Genomic DNA, 14,270 nt, shown 5'->3' with positions numbered 1-14,270 from the left:
AAATACTACTGGATAAACATTCTGTCCTGGGATAAATACTACTGGATAAACATTCTGTCCTGGGATAAATACTACTGGATAAACATTATGTCCTGGGATAAATACTACTGGATAAACATTCTGTCCTGGGATAAATACTACTGGATAAACATTCTGTCCTGGGATAAATACTACTGAATAGACTGACTGTCCTGGGATAAATGCTACTGGATAAACATTCTGTCCTGGGATAAATACTACTGGATAAACATTCTGTCCTGGGATAAATACTACTGAATAGACTGACTGTCCTGGGATAAATGGTACTGGATAAACATTCTGTCCTGGGATAAATACTACTGGATAAACATTCTGTCCTGGGATAAATACTACTGAATAGACTGACTGTCCTGGGATAAATGCTACTGGATAAACATTCTGTCCTGGGATAAATACTACTGGATAAACATTCTGTCCTGGGATAAATACTACTGAATAGACATTCTGTCCTGGGATAAATACTACTGGATAAACATTCTGTCCTGGGATAAATGCTAAAGATAAAATGGCTTCTCTTCCAGGTGCGTCTGGAGCAGGGAATCTTGGCTGAGCCGGGTTCTGTTCTACTCTACAAGCTGTCCAACCTGCTCAAGTTCTACCACCACACCATCAGGTAGGTAGCACCCTGACCTCTGAACCTAACCCCTGCACCTGACCTCTGAACCTAACCCCTGACCCTAACCCCCAAGGCACTACAGAGGGTAGTGCGTACGGCCCAGTACATCACTGGGGCTAAGCTGCTTGCCATCCAGGACCTCTATACCAGGCGGTGTCAGAGGAAGGCCCTAGGAATTGTCAAAGACCCCAGCCACCCCAGTCATAGACTGTTCTCTCTACTACCGTATGGCAAGCGGTACCGGAGTGCCAAGTCTAGGACAAAAAGGCTTCTCAACAGCCATAAGACTCCTGAACAGGTCATCAAATGGTTACCCAGACTATTTGCATTGTGTACCCCCCCCCCCAACCCCTCTTTTACGCTACTGCTACTCTGTTCATCATATATGCACAGTCACTTTAACCATATCTACATGTACATACTACCTCAATCAGCCTGACTAACCAGTGTCTGTATGTAGCCTCGCTACTGTATATAGCCTCTCTACTGTATATAGCCTCTCTACTGTATATAGCCTCGCTACTGTATATAGCCTCTCTACTGTATATAGCCTCTCTACTGTATATAACCTCTCTACTGTATATAACCTCTCTACTGTATATAGCCTCGCTACTGTATATAACCTCTCTACTGTATATAGCCTCGCTACTGTATATAGCCTCTCTACTGTATATAGCCTGTCTTTTTACTGTTGTTTTATTTCTTTACTTACCTATTGTTCACCTAATATATGTTTTGCACTATTGGTTAGAGCCTGTAAGTAAGCATTTCACTGTAAGGTCTACTACACCTGTTGTATTCGGCGCACGTGACAAATAAACTTTGATTTGACCTCTGAACCTGACCTCTGAACCTAACCCCTGACCTCTGAACCTGACCTCTGAACCTGACCTCTGAACCTGACCTCTGAACCTGACCCTAACCCGGCTTAAGTTATACCATCACACCATCAGGTAGCCACACATCACCCCAATAAGCCCTGTCCCAAACCCCCCCAAAACACCAAGATCACATGACAGTAATCTGGTCAAGGTGGTTTGATACCATCTCTCATCTCTCTAAATGCCTCTATACGCCTTTATACAGTGGTGTTCATTTAGAGTTCACTGTTCAATGATGCCCTCTCTGTCTCTCTCTCTCTCTCTCTCTCTCTCTCTGTCTCTCTTTGTCTCTCTCTGTCTCTCTCTGTCTCTCTCTCTCTCTCTCTCTCTCTCTCTCTCTCTCTCTCTCTCTCTCTCTGTCTCTGTCTGTCTCTCTCTCTCTCTCTCTGTCTCTGTCTGTCTGTCTGTCTCTCTCTCTCTCTCTCTCTCTCTCTCTCTCTCTCTCTGTCTCTCTCTGTCTCTCTCTGTCTCTGTCTCTCTCTGTCTCTCTCTCTCTCTCTGTCTCTCTCTCTCTCTCTCTCTCTCTCTCTCTCTCTCTCTCTCTCTCTGTCTGTCTGTCTGTCTGTCTGTCTGTCTGTCTGTCTGTCTGTCTGTCTGTCTGTCTGTCTGTCTCTCTCTGTCTCTGTCTGTCTCTGTCTCTCTGCCTCTGTCTCTCTGTCTCTATCTGTCTCTCTGTCTCTCTGTCTCTCTGTCTGTCTGTCTCTCTGTCTCTCTCTCTCTGTCTCTCTCTCTCTCTCTCTCTCTCTCTCTCTCTCTCTCTCTCTCTCTCTCTCTCTCTCTCTCTCTCTCTCTCTCTCTCTCTCTCTCTCTCTCTCTCTCTCTCTATGTCTCTCTCTCTCTCTCTGTCTCTCTTTCTCTTTCTCTCTCTCTCTCTTTCTCTCTCATAGTTGTATCGTGGGCACCAGTGTAGCCTCCCTGCTGATGACCATAGAAGAGATGCACATCCTAAGCAAGAAGATGTTTTTCAACAGTCTCAGTCTCCACGCTAGCAGGCTCATGGACAAGGTGGGCGTTTGTTATCACTCATAAACTAAACATGACTTTATTAAAGATCGCATATAGAGCTTTTTCTTTGTTGCTCTGATGGATACGGCCCGATCACCTATCTCAGTATTTTGTTGTATGAATACGATCAGTGAACATGTACAGAGATGAACAGTTTGTACACTGAACAAAAATATAAACGCAACATGTAAAGAGTTGAAGTAAAACATCCCAGAAATATTATATCCACACAGAAAAGGTTTTTCCCTCCAATTGTGTGTGCAAATGTATTTACATCCATGTTAGTGAGCATTTCTCCTTTGCCAAGATGATCCATCCACCTGACAGGTGTGGCATATCAACAAGCTGATTGAACAGCATGATCATTACACAGGTGCACCTTGTGCTGGGGGACAATAAAAGGCCACTTTAAAATGTGCAGTTTTGTCACACAACATAATGCCACAGATGTCTCAAGTTTTGAGGGAGCGTGCAATTGGCATGCTGACTGCAGGAATATCCACCAGAGCTGGTGCCAGAGAATTGAATGTTCATTTCTCTACCATAAGCCACCCCCAACGTCTTTTTAAAGAATTTTGCTGTACGTCCAACCGGCCTCACAACCGCAGACCTGGGTCGGGGGGGGGGGGGGGATTTCTGTCTGTAATAAAGCTCTTTCTTTGGGGAAAAACTCATTCTGATTGGCTGGGCCTAGTGCCACAGTGGCTGTGCCTGGCTCCCCAGTGGCTGTGCCTGGCTCCCCAGTGGCTGGGCCTGGCTCCCCAGTGGATGGGCCTGGTTCCCCAGTGGCTGGGCCTGGCTCCCCAGTGGGTGGGCCTGGCTCCCCAGTGGCTGGGCCTGGCTCCCCAGTGGCTGGGCCTGGCTCCCCAGTGGTTGGGCCTGGCTCCCCAGTGGCTGGGCCTGGTGCCACAGTGGCTGGGCCTGGTTCCCCAGTGGGCCTAGCTCCCCAGTGGCTGGGCCTGGTTCCCCAGTGGCTGGGCCTGGCTCCCCAGTGGCTGGGCCTGGCTCTCCAGTGGCTGGGCCTGGCTCCCCAGTGGCTGGGCCTGGCTCAAGATGTACATGCTGTGTACATGCTGTGTACATGCTGTGTACATGCATGATGGTCCAACTTCCACATTTTCTATTTAGACAACAAAAAGTGTTCCTGTGCCAAGCTAATGCTGGTGCAGTAGTAGTTCAATAGGATGTGGAGAAACATGTTTGTTTCTCAACCCTCACAGACAACAGGCCTTTTCCTGTAAGACATGTAGACCTAAATGGCTCCCTAACTCACTATATAGAGCACTACTTTTGGTCCAGGGCCCACAGGGCTTTGGTGTAAAGTAGTGCCCTATATAGGGAATGAGGTCACTATTTGGGACACGGCCTATGTAAACCGTTTGTGAGGAGAGCTGGTAGTTACTAGTCGGGACTGAGAAACAGCAGTCCGTTTCCTCAAATTGGAGTCCAAATATCCCGGATCACGGACAGGTCTCGGTCCAAACGACACTAGCTGCTATCAGATCAATAGCATGAATCACAGTAACGACCCTCAACACCTCTCTAATCTATTGGCCCTGGGTTAGGCTGCTACCTCGTTACCTTCTCCACACCAGCTAATACCAGGGACACTGACTTTTACTAATCACATGTATTAGATGGGGAGATGGAGAGGGGAGAGCTGGAGGGAGGGGAGAGCTGGAGGGAGGGGAGAGATGGAGAGGGGAGATGGAGGGAGGGGAGATGGAGGGAGGAGAGGGGTGGAGAGAGGAGAGGGGCGAGATGGAGAGGGGTAGAGAGAGAGAGGAGAGGAGAGGGAGAGAGAGGAGAGGGGCGAGATGGAGAGGGAGGGGCGAGATGGAAAGGGGTAGAGAGGGAGAGGGAGGGAGGAGAGCGGTGGAGGGAGGAGCATGGTATCTATGAAGGAGGAACTGTAGCTTAAGTGGTTGAATTGTGTCTCTAACCCCTCCTTCCTACCCCCCCTCCTCCTACCCCTCCCTCCTACCCCTCCCTCCTACCCCTCCTCCTCCTATCCCTCCCTCTAACCCTCCTCCTCCTACCCCTCCTCCTCCTATCCCTCCCTCTAACCCTCCTCCTCCTACCCCTCCTCCTCCTATCCCTCCCTCTAACCCTCCTCCTCCTACCCCTCCTCCTACCCCTCCTCCTCCTACCCCTCCCTCCTACCCCTCCTCCTACCCCTCTCTCCTACCCCTCCCTCCTACCCCTCCTCCTCCTATCCCTCCCTCTAACCCTCCTCCTCCTACCCCTCCTCCTCCTATCCCTCCCTCTAACCCTCCTCCTCCTACCCCTCCTCCTACCCCTCCTCCTCCTACCCCTCCCTCCTACCCCTCCTCCTCCTACCCCTCCTCCTACCCCTCCCTCCTACCCTCCTTCCTCCTACCCCTTCTACCCCCCCTCCTCCTACCCCTCCCTCCTACCCCCCCCCCCTCTCCTCCTAACCCCCCTCCTCCTCCTCCCTCTGACCCCCCTCCTCCTACCCCTCCCTCCTCCTACCCTTCCCTCTCCTCCTAACCCTCCCTCTCCTCCTACCCCTCCCTCTAACCCCCACCTCCTCATACCCCTCCCTCTCATCCTACCCCTCCTACCCCTCCCTCTCATCCTACCCCTCCCTCCTCATACCCCTCCCTCTCTTCCTACCCCTCCCTCTAACCCTCCTCCTACCCCTCCCTCCTCCTACAACTCCTCCTCCTACCCCTCTCTTCTCCTACCCGTCCCTCCTACCCGTCTTCCTACCCCTCCCTACCCCTCCTCCCTCTACCCATCCTCCTTCTACCCCTCCTCCTACCCCTCCCTCTCTTCTTACCCCTCCCTCTAACCCCACCTCCTCCTACCCCTCCCTCTCCTCCTCCTTCTCCCTCTAACCGACTGCTCTTCCCCCTCCAGGTGGAGCTCCCCCCTCCAGACCTGGGTCCCACCTCCTCTCTGACCCAGACCCTGGCTCTCCTGAGGGAGGTGTTGGCCTCTCATGACTCCTCTGTAGTTCCTCTGGACGCTCGCCAGGCTGACTTCGCTCAGGTAATGTCCTCTGCCCTCAGGTCATGTCCTCTGCCCCTCAGGTCATGTCCTCTGCCCCTCAGGTCATGTCCTCTGCCCCTCAGGTCATGTCCTCTGCCCCTCAGGTCATGTCCTCTGCCCCTCAGGTCATGTCCTCTGCCCTCGGGTCCTTTCTTTCTTTCTTTCTCCTGTCTTTCTGTCTGTCTGCCTGCCTGCCTGCCTGCCTGCCTGCCGGAAAGCCTGCCTGCCTGCCGGAAAGCCTGCCTGCCTGCCTGCCTGCCTGCCTGCCTGCCTGCCTGCCTGCCTGCCTGCCTGCCTGCCTGCCTGCCTGCCTGCTAGGTGTTGTCTTGTATCCTGGACCCCCTGCTCCAGCTGTGTACAGTGTCAGCCAGTAACCTGTTCTCTCTCTGTCTCTCTCTCTGTCTCTGTCTGTCTGTCTGCTAGGTGTTGTCTTGTATCCTGGACCCCCTGCTCCAGCTGTGTACAGTGTCAGCCAGTAACCTGTTCTCTCTCTCTCTCTGTCTCTCTCTGTCTCTGTCTGTCTGTCTGCTAGGTGTTGTCTTGTATCCTGGACCCCCTGCTCCAGCTGTGTACAGTGTCAGCCAGTAACCTGTTCTCTCTCTGTCTCTGTCTGTCTGTCTGCTAGGTGTTATCTTGTATCCTGGACCCCCTGCTCCAGCTGTGTACAGTGTCAGCCAGTAACCTGTTCTCTCTCTCTGTCTCTGTCTGTCTGTCTGCTAGGTGTTGTCTTGTATCCTGGACCCCCTGCTCCAGCTGTGTACAGTGTCAGCCAGTAACCTGTTCTCTCTCTCTGTCTCTGTCTGTCTGTCTGCTAGGTGTTGTCTTGTATCCTGGACCCCCTGCTCCAGCTGTGTACAGTGTCAGCCAGTAACCTGTTCTCTCTCTCTGTCTCTGTCTGTCTGTCTGCTAGGTGTTGTCTTGTATCCTGGACCCCCTGCTCCAGCTGTGTACAGTGTCAGCCAGTAACCTGTTCTCTCTCTCTGTCTCTGTCTGTCTGTCTGCTAGGTGTTGTCTTGTATCCTGGACCCCCTGCTCCAGCTGTGTACAGTGTCAGCCAGTAACCTGTTCTCTCTCTCTGTCTCTGTCTGTCTGTCTGCTAGGTGTTGTCTTGTATCCTGGACCCCCTGCTCCAGCTGTGTACAGTGTCAGCCAGTAACCTCGGTACAGCAGACATGGCAACGTACATGGTGAACTCTCTGTACGTGATGAAGACCACCCTGGCTCTGTTTGAGTTCACAGACAAGAGGCTGGAGATGCTGGAGTTCCAGGTACTGAACTGGCAACCCTCTGTTGGTGCACTCCGGGACAGTTTCCAAAAGACAGATGAAGCCTAGTGCTGGACTAAGGAGAGTTTCCAAAAGACAGATGAAGCCTAGTGCTGGACTAAGGAGAGTTTAGTTCAGGACTACAACTCAATCTGTGTCCGGGGAACTGGCCATCAGTGTTGTAGAATAGTTGTCTGTCCCTGGACGTGCCTGAAACATGTGAATGTCACGTTATAGACGTTAGAGAATATATTCTATTTGATGTTTAGGCCTAATTTAGTCAGTACTACTCCAGAACTGACTGCCTTTACCTGTTCCAACAGAGTTAGTAGCATTAAATAGCCACAGTATCCATAGTAACATTAAATACATGATGTATTCTGTTCCAACACAGTAGCCATAGTAACATTACATACATGATGTATTCTGTTCCAGAACAGTAGCCATAGTAACATTAAATACATGATGTATTCTGTTCCAACACAGTAGCCATAGTAACATTAAATACATTATGTATTCTGTTCCAGAACAGTAGCCATAGTAACATTAAATACATGGTGTCTTCTGTTCCAGAACAGTAGCCATAGTAACATTAAATACATGGTGTCTTCTGTTCCAGAACAGTAGCCATAGTAACATTAAATACATGATGTATTCTGTTCCAACACAGTAGCCATAGTAACATTAAATACATTATGTATTCTGTTCCAGAACAGTAGCCATAGTAACATTAAATACATGATGTATTCTGTTCCAGAACAGTAGCCATAGTAACATTAAATACATGGTGTCTTCTGTTCCAGAACAGTAGCCATAGTAACATTAAATACATTATGCGTTCTGTTCCAGAACAGTAGCCATAGTAACATTAAATACATTATGTATTCTGTTCCAGAACAGTAGCCATAGTAACATTAAATACATTATGCGTTCTGTTCCAGAACAGTAGCCATAGTAACATTAAATACATGATGTATTCTGTTCCAACACAGTAGCCATAGTAACATTAAATACATGATGTATTCTGTTCCAGAACAGTAGCCATAGTAACATTAAATACATGATGTATTCTGTTCCAACACAGTAGCCATAGTAACATTAAATACATGATGTATTCTGTTCCAACACAGTAGCCATAGTAACATTAAATATATTATGTATTCTGTTCCAACACAGTAGCCATAGTAACATTAAATACATGATGTATTCTGTTCCAGAACAGTAGCCATAGTAACATTAAATAAATTATGTATTCTGTTCCAAAACAGTATCCATAGTAACATTAAATACATGATGTATTCTGTTCCAACACAGTAGCCATAGTAACATTAAATACATGGTGTCTTCTGTTCCAGAACAGTAGCCATAGTAACATTAAATACATGGTGTCTTCTGTTCCAGAACAGTAGCCATAGTAACATTAAATACATGATGTATTCTGTTCCAGAACAGTAGCCATAGTAACATTAAATACATTATGCGTTCTGTTCCAGAACAGTAGCCATAGTAACATTAAATACATGATGCATTCTGTTCCAGAACAGTAGCCATAGTAACATTAAATACATGATGTATTCTGTTCCAGAACAGTAGCCATAGTAACATTAAATACATGATGTATTCTGTTCCAGAACAGTATCCATAGTAACATTAAATACATGATGTATTCTGTTCCAGAACAGTATCCATAGTAACATTAAATACATGATGTATTCTGTTCCAGAACAGTAGCCATAGTAACATTAAATACATGATGTATTCTGTTCCAACACAGTAGCCATAGTAACATTAAATACATGATGTATTCTGTTCCAACACAGTAGCCATAGTAACATTAAATACATGATGCATTCTGTTCCAGAACAGTAGCCATAGTAACATTAAATACATGATGTATTCTGTTCCAACACAGTAGCCATAGTAACATTAAATACATGATGCATTCTGTTCCAGAACAGTAGCCATAGTAACATTAAATACATGATGTATTCTGTTCCAACACAGTAGCCATAGTAACATTAAATACATGATGCATTCTGTTCCAGAACAGTAGCCATAGTAACATTAAATACATGATGTATTCTGTTCCAACACAGTAGCCATAGTAACATTACATACATGATGTATTCTGTTCCAGAACAGTAGCCATAGTAACATTAAATACATGATGTATTCTGTTCCAACACAGTAGCCATAGTAACATTAAATACATTATGTATTCTGTTCCAGAACAGTAGCCATAGTAACATTAAATACATTATGTATTCTGTTCCAGAACAGTAGCCATAGTAACATTAAATACATGATGTATTCTGTTCCAACACAGTAGCCATAGTAACATTAAATACATGATGTATTCTGTTCCAACACAGTAGCCATAGTAACATTAAATACATGATGTATTCTGTTCCAACACAGTAGCCATAGTAACATTAAATACATGATGTATTCTGTTCCAACACAGTAGCCATAGTAACATTAAATACATGATGTATTCTGTTCCAACACAGTAGCCATAGTAACATTAAATACATGGTGTCTTCTGTTCCAGAACAGTAGCCATAGTAACATTAAATACATGATGTATTCTGTTCCAGAACAGTAGCCATAGTAACATTAAATACATTATGCGTTCTGTTCCAGAACAGTAGCCATAGTAACATTAAATACATGATGCATTCTGTTCCAGAACAGTAGCCATAGTAACATTAAATACATGATGTATTCTGTTCCAACACAGTAGCCATAGTAACATTAAATACATGATGCATTCTGTTCCAGAACAGTAGCCATAGTAACATTAAATACATGATGTATTCTGTTCCAACACAGTAGCCATAGTAACATTAAATACATGATGCATTCTGTTCCAGAACAGTAGCCATAGTAACATTAAATACATGATGTATTCTGTTCCAACACAGTAGCCATAGTAACATTAAATACATGATGCATTCTGTTCCAGAACAGTATCCATAGTAACATTAAATACATTATGTATTCTGTTCCAACACAGTAGCCATAGTAACATTAAAAACATGATGCATTCTGTTCCAGAACAGTAGCCATAGTAACATTAAATACATGATGTATTCTGTTCCAACACAGTAGCCATAGTAACATTAAATACATGATGTATTCTGTTCCAGAACAGTAGCCATAGTAACATTAAATACATGATGCGTTCTGTTCCAGAACAGTAGCCATAGTAACATTAAATACATGATGCGTTCTTTTCCAGAACAGTAGCCATAGTAACATTAAATACATCATGTATTCTGTTTCAACACAGTAGCCATAGTAACATTAAATACATGATGTTTTCTGTTCCAGAACAGTAGCCATAGTAACATTAAATACATTACGTAAGCACCACTAATTCAAGTCGTTGTTGTAAATCAATGTACGGTGGTGAACACGGTGACTCTAGACATGATACTGTTTGAAGCAGACCACAGCCCAGGTCAGACCACAGCCCAGGTCAGACTACAGCCCAGGTCAGACTACAGCCCAGGTCAGACTACAGCCCAGGTCAGACTACAGCCCAGGTCAGACTACAGCCCAGGTCAGACTACAGCCCAGGTCAGACTACAGCCCAGGTCAGACTACAGCCCAGGTCAGACTACAGCCCAGGTCAGACTACAGCCCAGGTCAGACTACAGCCCAGGCCAGACTACAGCCCAGGTCAGTCCATAGCCCAGGTCAGACTACAGCCCAGGTCAGACTACAGCCCAGGTCAGACTACAGCCCAGGTCAGACTACAGCCCAGGTCAGTCCACAGCCCAGGTCAGTCCACAGCCCAGGTCAGACTACAGCCCAGGTCAGACTACAGCCCAGGTCAGACTACAGCCCAGGTCAGTCTACAGCCCAGGTCAGTCTACAGCCCAGGTCAGACCACAGCCCAGGTCAGTCCACAGCCCAGGTCAGTCCACAGCCCAGGTCAGTCCACAGCCCAGGTCAGACTACAGCCCAGGTCAGACTACAGCCCAGGTCAGACTACAGCCCAGGTCAGTCTACAGCCCAGGTCAGTCTACAGCCCAGGTCAGACCACAGCCCAGGTCAGTCCACAGCCCAGGTCAGTCCACAGCCCAGGTCAGACTACAGCCCAGGTCAGACTACAGCCCAGGTCAGACTACAGCCCAGGTCAGTCCACAGCCCAGGTCAGACTACAGCCCAGGTCAGACTACAGCCCAGGTCAGACTACAGCCCAGGTCAGACTACAGCCCAGGTCAGACTACAGCCCAGGTCAGACCACAGCCCAGGTCAGACCACAGCCCAGGTTAGTCTACAGCCCAGGTCAGACTACAGCCCAGGTCAGACTACAGCCCAGGTCAGACTACAGCCCAGGTCAGTCTACAGCCCAGGTCAGACCACAGCCCAGGTCAGACTACAGCCCAGGTCAGTCCACAGCCCAGGTCAGACTACAGCCCAGGTCAGACCACAGCCCAGGTCAGACTACAGCCCAGGTTAGTCTACAGCCCAGGTCAGACTACAGCCCAGGTCAGACTACAGCCCAGGTCAGACTACAGCCCAGGTCAGACTACAGCCCAGGTTAGTCTACAGCCCAGGTCAGACTACAGCCCAGGTTAGTCTACAGCCCAGGTCAGACTACAGCCCAGGTCAGTCCACAGCCCAGGTCAGACTACAGCCCAGGTCAGACTACAGCCCAGGTCAGACTACAGCCCAGGTCAGACTACAGCCCAGGTCAGTCAACAGCCCAGGTCAGACTACAGCCCAGGTCAGACTACAGCCCAGGTTAGTCTACAGCCCAGGTCAGACTACAGCCCAGGTCAGACTACAGCCCAGGTTAGTCTACAGCCCAGGTCAGACCATTGTCATGATAGCTGTGAATTTGAGCAATAGGGTTCTATTGTGTCGTGTCCCATACTTCTTATTGGAGTAGATTTCATACTGTCTCTGTCAGACAAAGGACAATCATGCTGTAGTGAGAGTTGGATGTATGTCAGGAGTATATTTAAACAGTAAGGCCAGAGGAGGTGTGGTATATGACCAATATACCACGGCTAAGGGCTGTTCTTACACACAACGCAACACAGAGTACAGCCTGGATACAGCCATTAGCCGTGGTATATTGGCCATATACCACAAACTCCCCCGAGGTGCCTTGTGGCTATTATAAACTGGTTACCAACGTAATTAGAGCAGTAAAAATACATGTTTTGTCATACTCGTGGTATACGGTCTGATATACCACGGCTTTCAGCCAATCAGCATTCAGGGTTCGAACCACCCAGTTTATAAATACTTTTATGCTGTGTGCATATGCCCCCTGGTCTAAAGTAGTGTACTATATAGGGAATAGGGTTCTGGTCTAAAGTAGTGCACTACATAGGGCTCTGGTCTAAAGTAGTGTACTACATAGGGAATAGGGCTCTGGTCTAAAGTCAAATCAAATCAAATCAAATTTTATTAGTCACATACACATGGTTAGCAGATGTTAATGCGAGTGTAGCGAAATGCTTGTGCTTCTAGTTCCGACAATGCAGTAATAACCAACAGTAATCTAACCTAACAATTCCACACTACTACCTTACACACACACAAGTGTAAGGGATAAAGAATATGTACATAAAGATATATGGATGAGTGGTGGTACAGAACGGCATGGCAGATGCAGTAGATGGTATAGAGTACGGTATATACATATGAGATGAGTACTGTAGGGTATGTAAACATAAAGTGGCATAGTTTAAAGTGGCTAGTGGTACATGTATTGCATAAAGATGGCAAGATGCAGTAGATGATATAGAGTACAGTATATATACATATGAGATGGGTAATGTAGGGTATGTAAACATTGTATTAAGTGGCATTGCTTAAAGTGGCTAGTGGTACATTTTTACATAATTTCCATCAATTCCCATTTTTAAAGTGGCTGGAGTTGAGTCAGTATGTTGGCAGCGGCCGCTAAATGTTAGTGGTGGCTGTTTAACAGTCTGATGGCCTTGAGATAGAAGCTGTTTTTCAGTCTCTCGGTCCCTGCTTTGATGCACCTGTACTGACCTCGCCTTCTGGATGATAGCGGGGTGAACAGGCAGTGGCTTGGGTGGTTGTTGTCCTTGATGATCTTTATGGCCTTCCTGTGACATCGGGTGGTGTAGGTGTCCTGGAGGGCAGGTAGTTTGCCCCTGGTGATGCGTTCTGCAGACCTCACTACCCTCTGGAGAGCCTTACGGTTGTGGGCGGAGCAGTTGCCGTACCAGGCGGTGATACAGCCCGACAGGATGCTCTCGATTGTGCATCTGTAGAAGTTTGTGAGTGCTTTTGGTGACAAGCCGAATTTCTTCAGCCTCCTGAGGTTGAAGAGGCGCTGCTGCGCCTTCTTCACAACGCTGTCTGTGTGGGTGGACCAGTTCAGTTTGTCCGTGATGTGTACACCGAGGAACTTAAAACTTTCCACCTTCTCCACTACTGACCCGTCGATGTGGATAGGGGGGTGCTCCCTCTGCTGTTTCCTGAAGTCCACAATCATCTCCTTTGTTTTGTTGACGTTGAGTATGAGGTTATTTTCCTGACACCACACTCCGAGGGCCCTCACCTCCTCCCTGTAGGCCGTCTCGTCGTTGTTGGTGATCAAGCCTACCACTGTAGTGTCATCCGCAAACTTGATGATTGAGTTGGAGGCGTGCATGGCCACGCAGTCGTGGGTGAACAGGGAGTACAGGAGAGGGCTCAGAACGCACCCTTGTGGGGCCCCAGTGTTGAGGATCAGCGGGGTGGAGATGTTGTTACCTACCCTCACCACCTGGGGGCGGCCCGTCAGGAAGTCCAGGACCCAGTTGCACAGGGCGGGGTCGAGACCCAGGGTCTCGAGCTTGATGACGAGTTTGGAGGGTACTATGGTGTTAAATGCTGAGCTGTAATCGATGAACAGCATTCTCACATGGGTATTCCTCTTGTCCAGATGGGTTAGGGCAGTGTGATTGCGTCGTCTGTGGACCTATTGGGTCGGTAAGCAAATTGGAGTGGGTCTAGGGTGTCCGGTAGGGTGGAGGTGATATGGTCCTTGACTAGTCTCTCAAAGCACTTCATGATGACGGAAGTGAGTGCTACGGGGCGGTAGTCGTTTAGCTCAGTTACCTTAGCTTTCTTGGGAACAGGAACAATGGTGGCCCTCTTGAAGCATGTGGGAACAGCAGACTGGGATAAGGATTGATTGAATATGTCCGTAAACACACCAGCCAGCTGGTCTGCGCATGCTCTGAGGACGCGGCTGGGAATGCCGTCTGGGCCTGCAGCCTTGCGAGGGTTAACACGTTTAAATGTTTTACTCACCTCGGCTGCAGTGAAGGAGAGCCCGCAGGTTTTGGTAGGGGGCCGTGTCAGTGGCACTGTATTGTCCTCAAAGCGGGCAAAAAAGTTGTTTAGCCTGTCTGGGAGCAAGACATCCTGGTCCTCGACGGGGCTGGTTTTCTTTTTGTAAGTAGT

General features: G+C 47.7%; 1 protein-coding gene across 4 annotated transcripts in view; it reads left to right on the top strand.

Moving 5' to 3' along the window:
• cog6 (component of oligomeric golgi complex 6) overlaps positions 1-14,270 on the top strand; it is a 99,708-nt gene that overhangs the window by 65,926 nt on the left and 19,512 nt on the right. For 3 of the 4 annotated variants that reach the window (XR_011669708.1, XM_071358128.1, XM_071358130.1), the window contains 4 exons: positions 561-652; positions 2,424-2,541; positions 5,425-5,556; positions 6,657-6,824. Coding sequence is in view for 3 of the 4 variants with exons in the window: in XM_071358128.1 (XP_071214229.1) it covers positions 561-652; positions 2,424-2,541; positions 5,425-5,556; positions 6,657-6,824 (510 nt within the window). In the remaining variant the exon portion in view is untranslated. The remainder of the gene's footprint in view (positions 1-560; positions 653-2,423; positions 2,542-5,424; positions 5,557-6,656; positions 6,825-14,270) is intronic. The other variant, XM_071358129.1, reaches the window with a different exon arrangement.

The sequence above is a fragment of the Salvelinus alpinus genome, chromosome 21 (assembly GCF_045679555.1).
Source record: "Salvelinus alpinus chromosome 21, SLU_Salpinus.1, whole genome shotgun sequence".
NCBI classification, from domain to species: Eukaryota; Metazoa; Chordata; class Actinopteri; order Salmoniformes; family Salmonidae; genus Salvelinus; species Salvelinus alpinus.
Note: the sequence above shows the minus strand (reverse complement) of the source record. Positions and strands in the feature narration are given on the sequence as shown.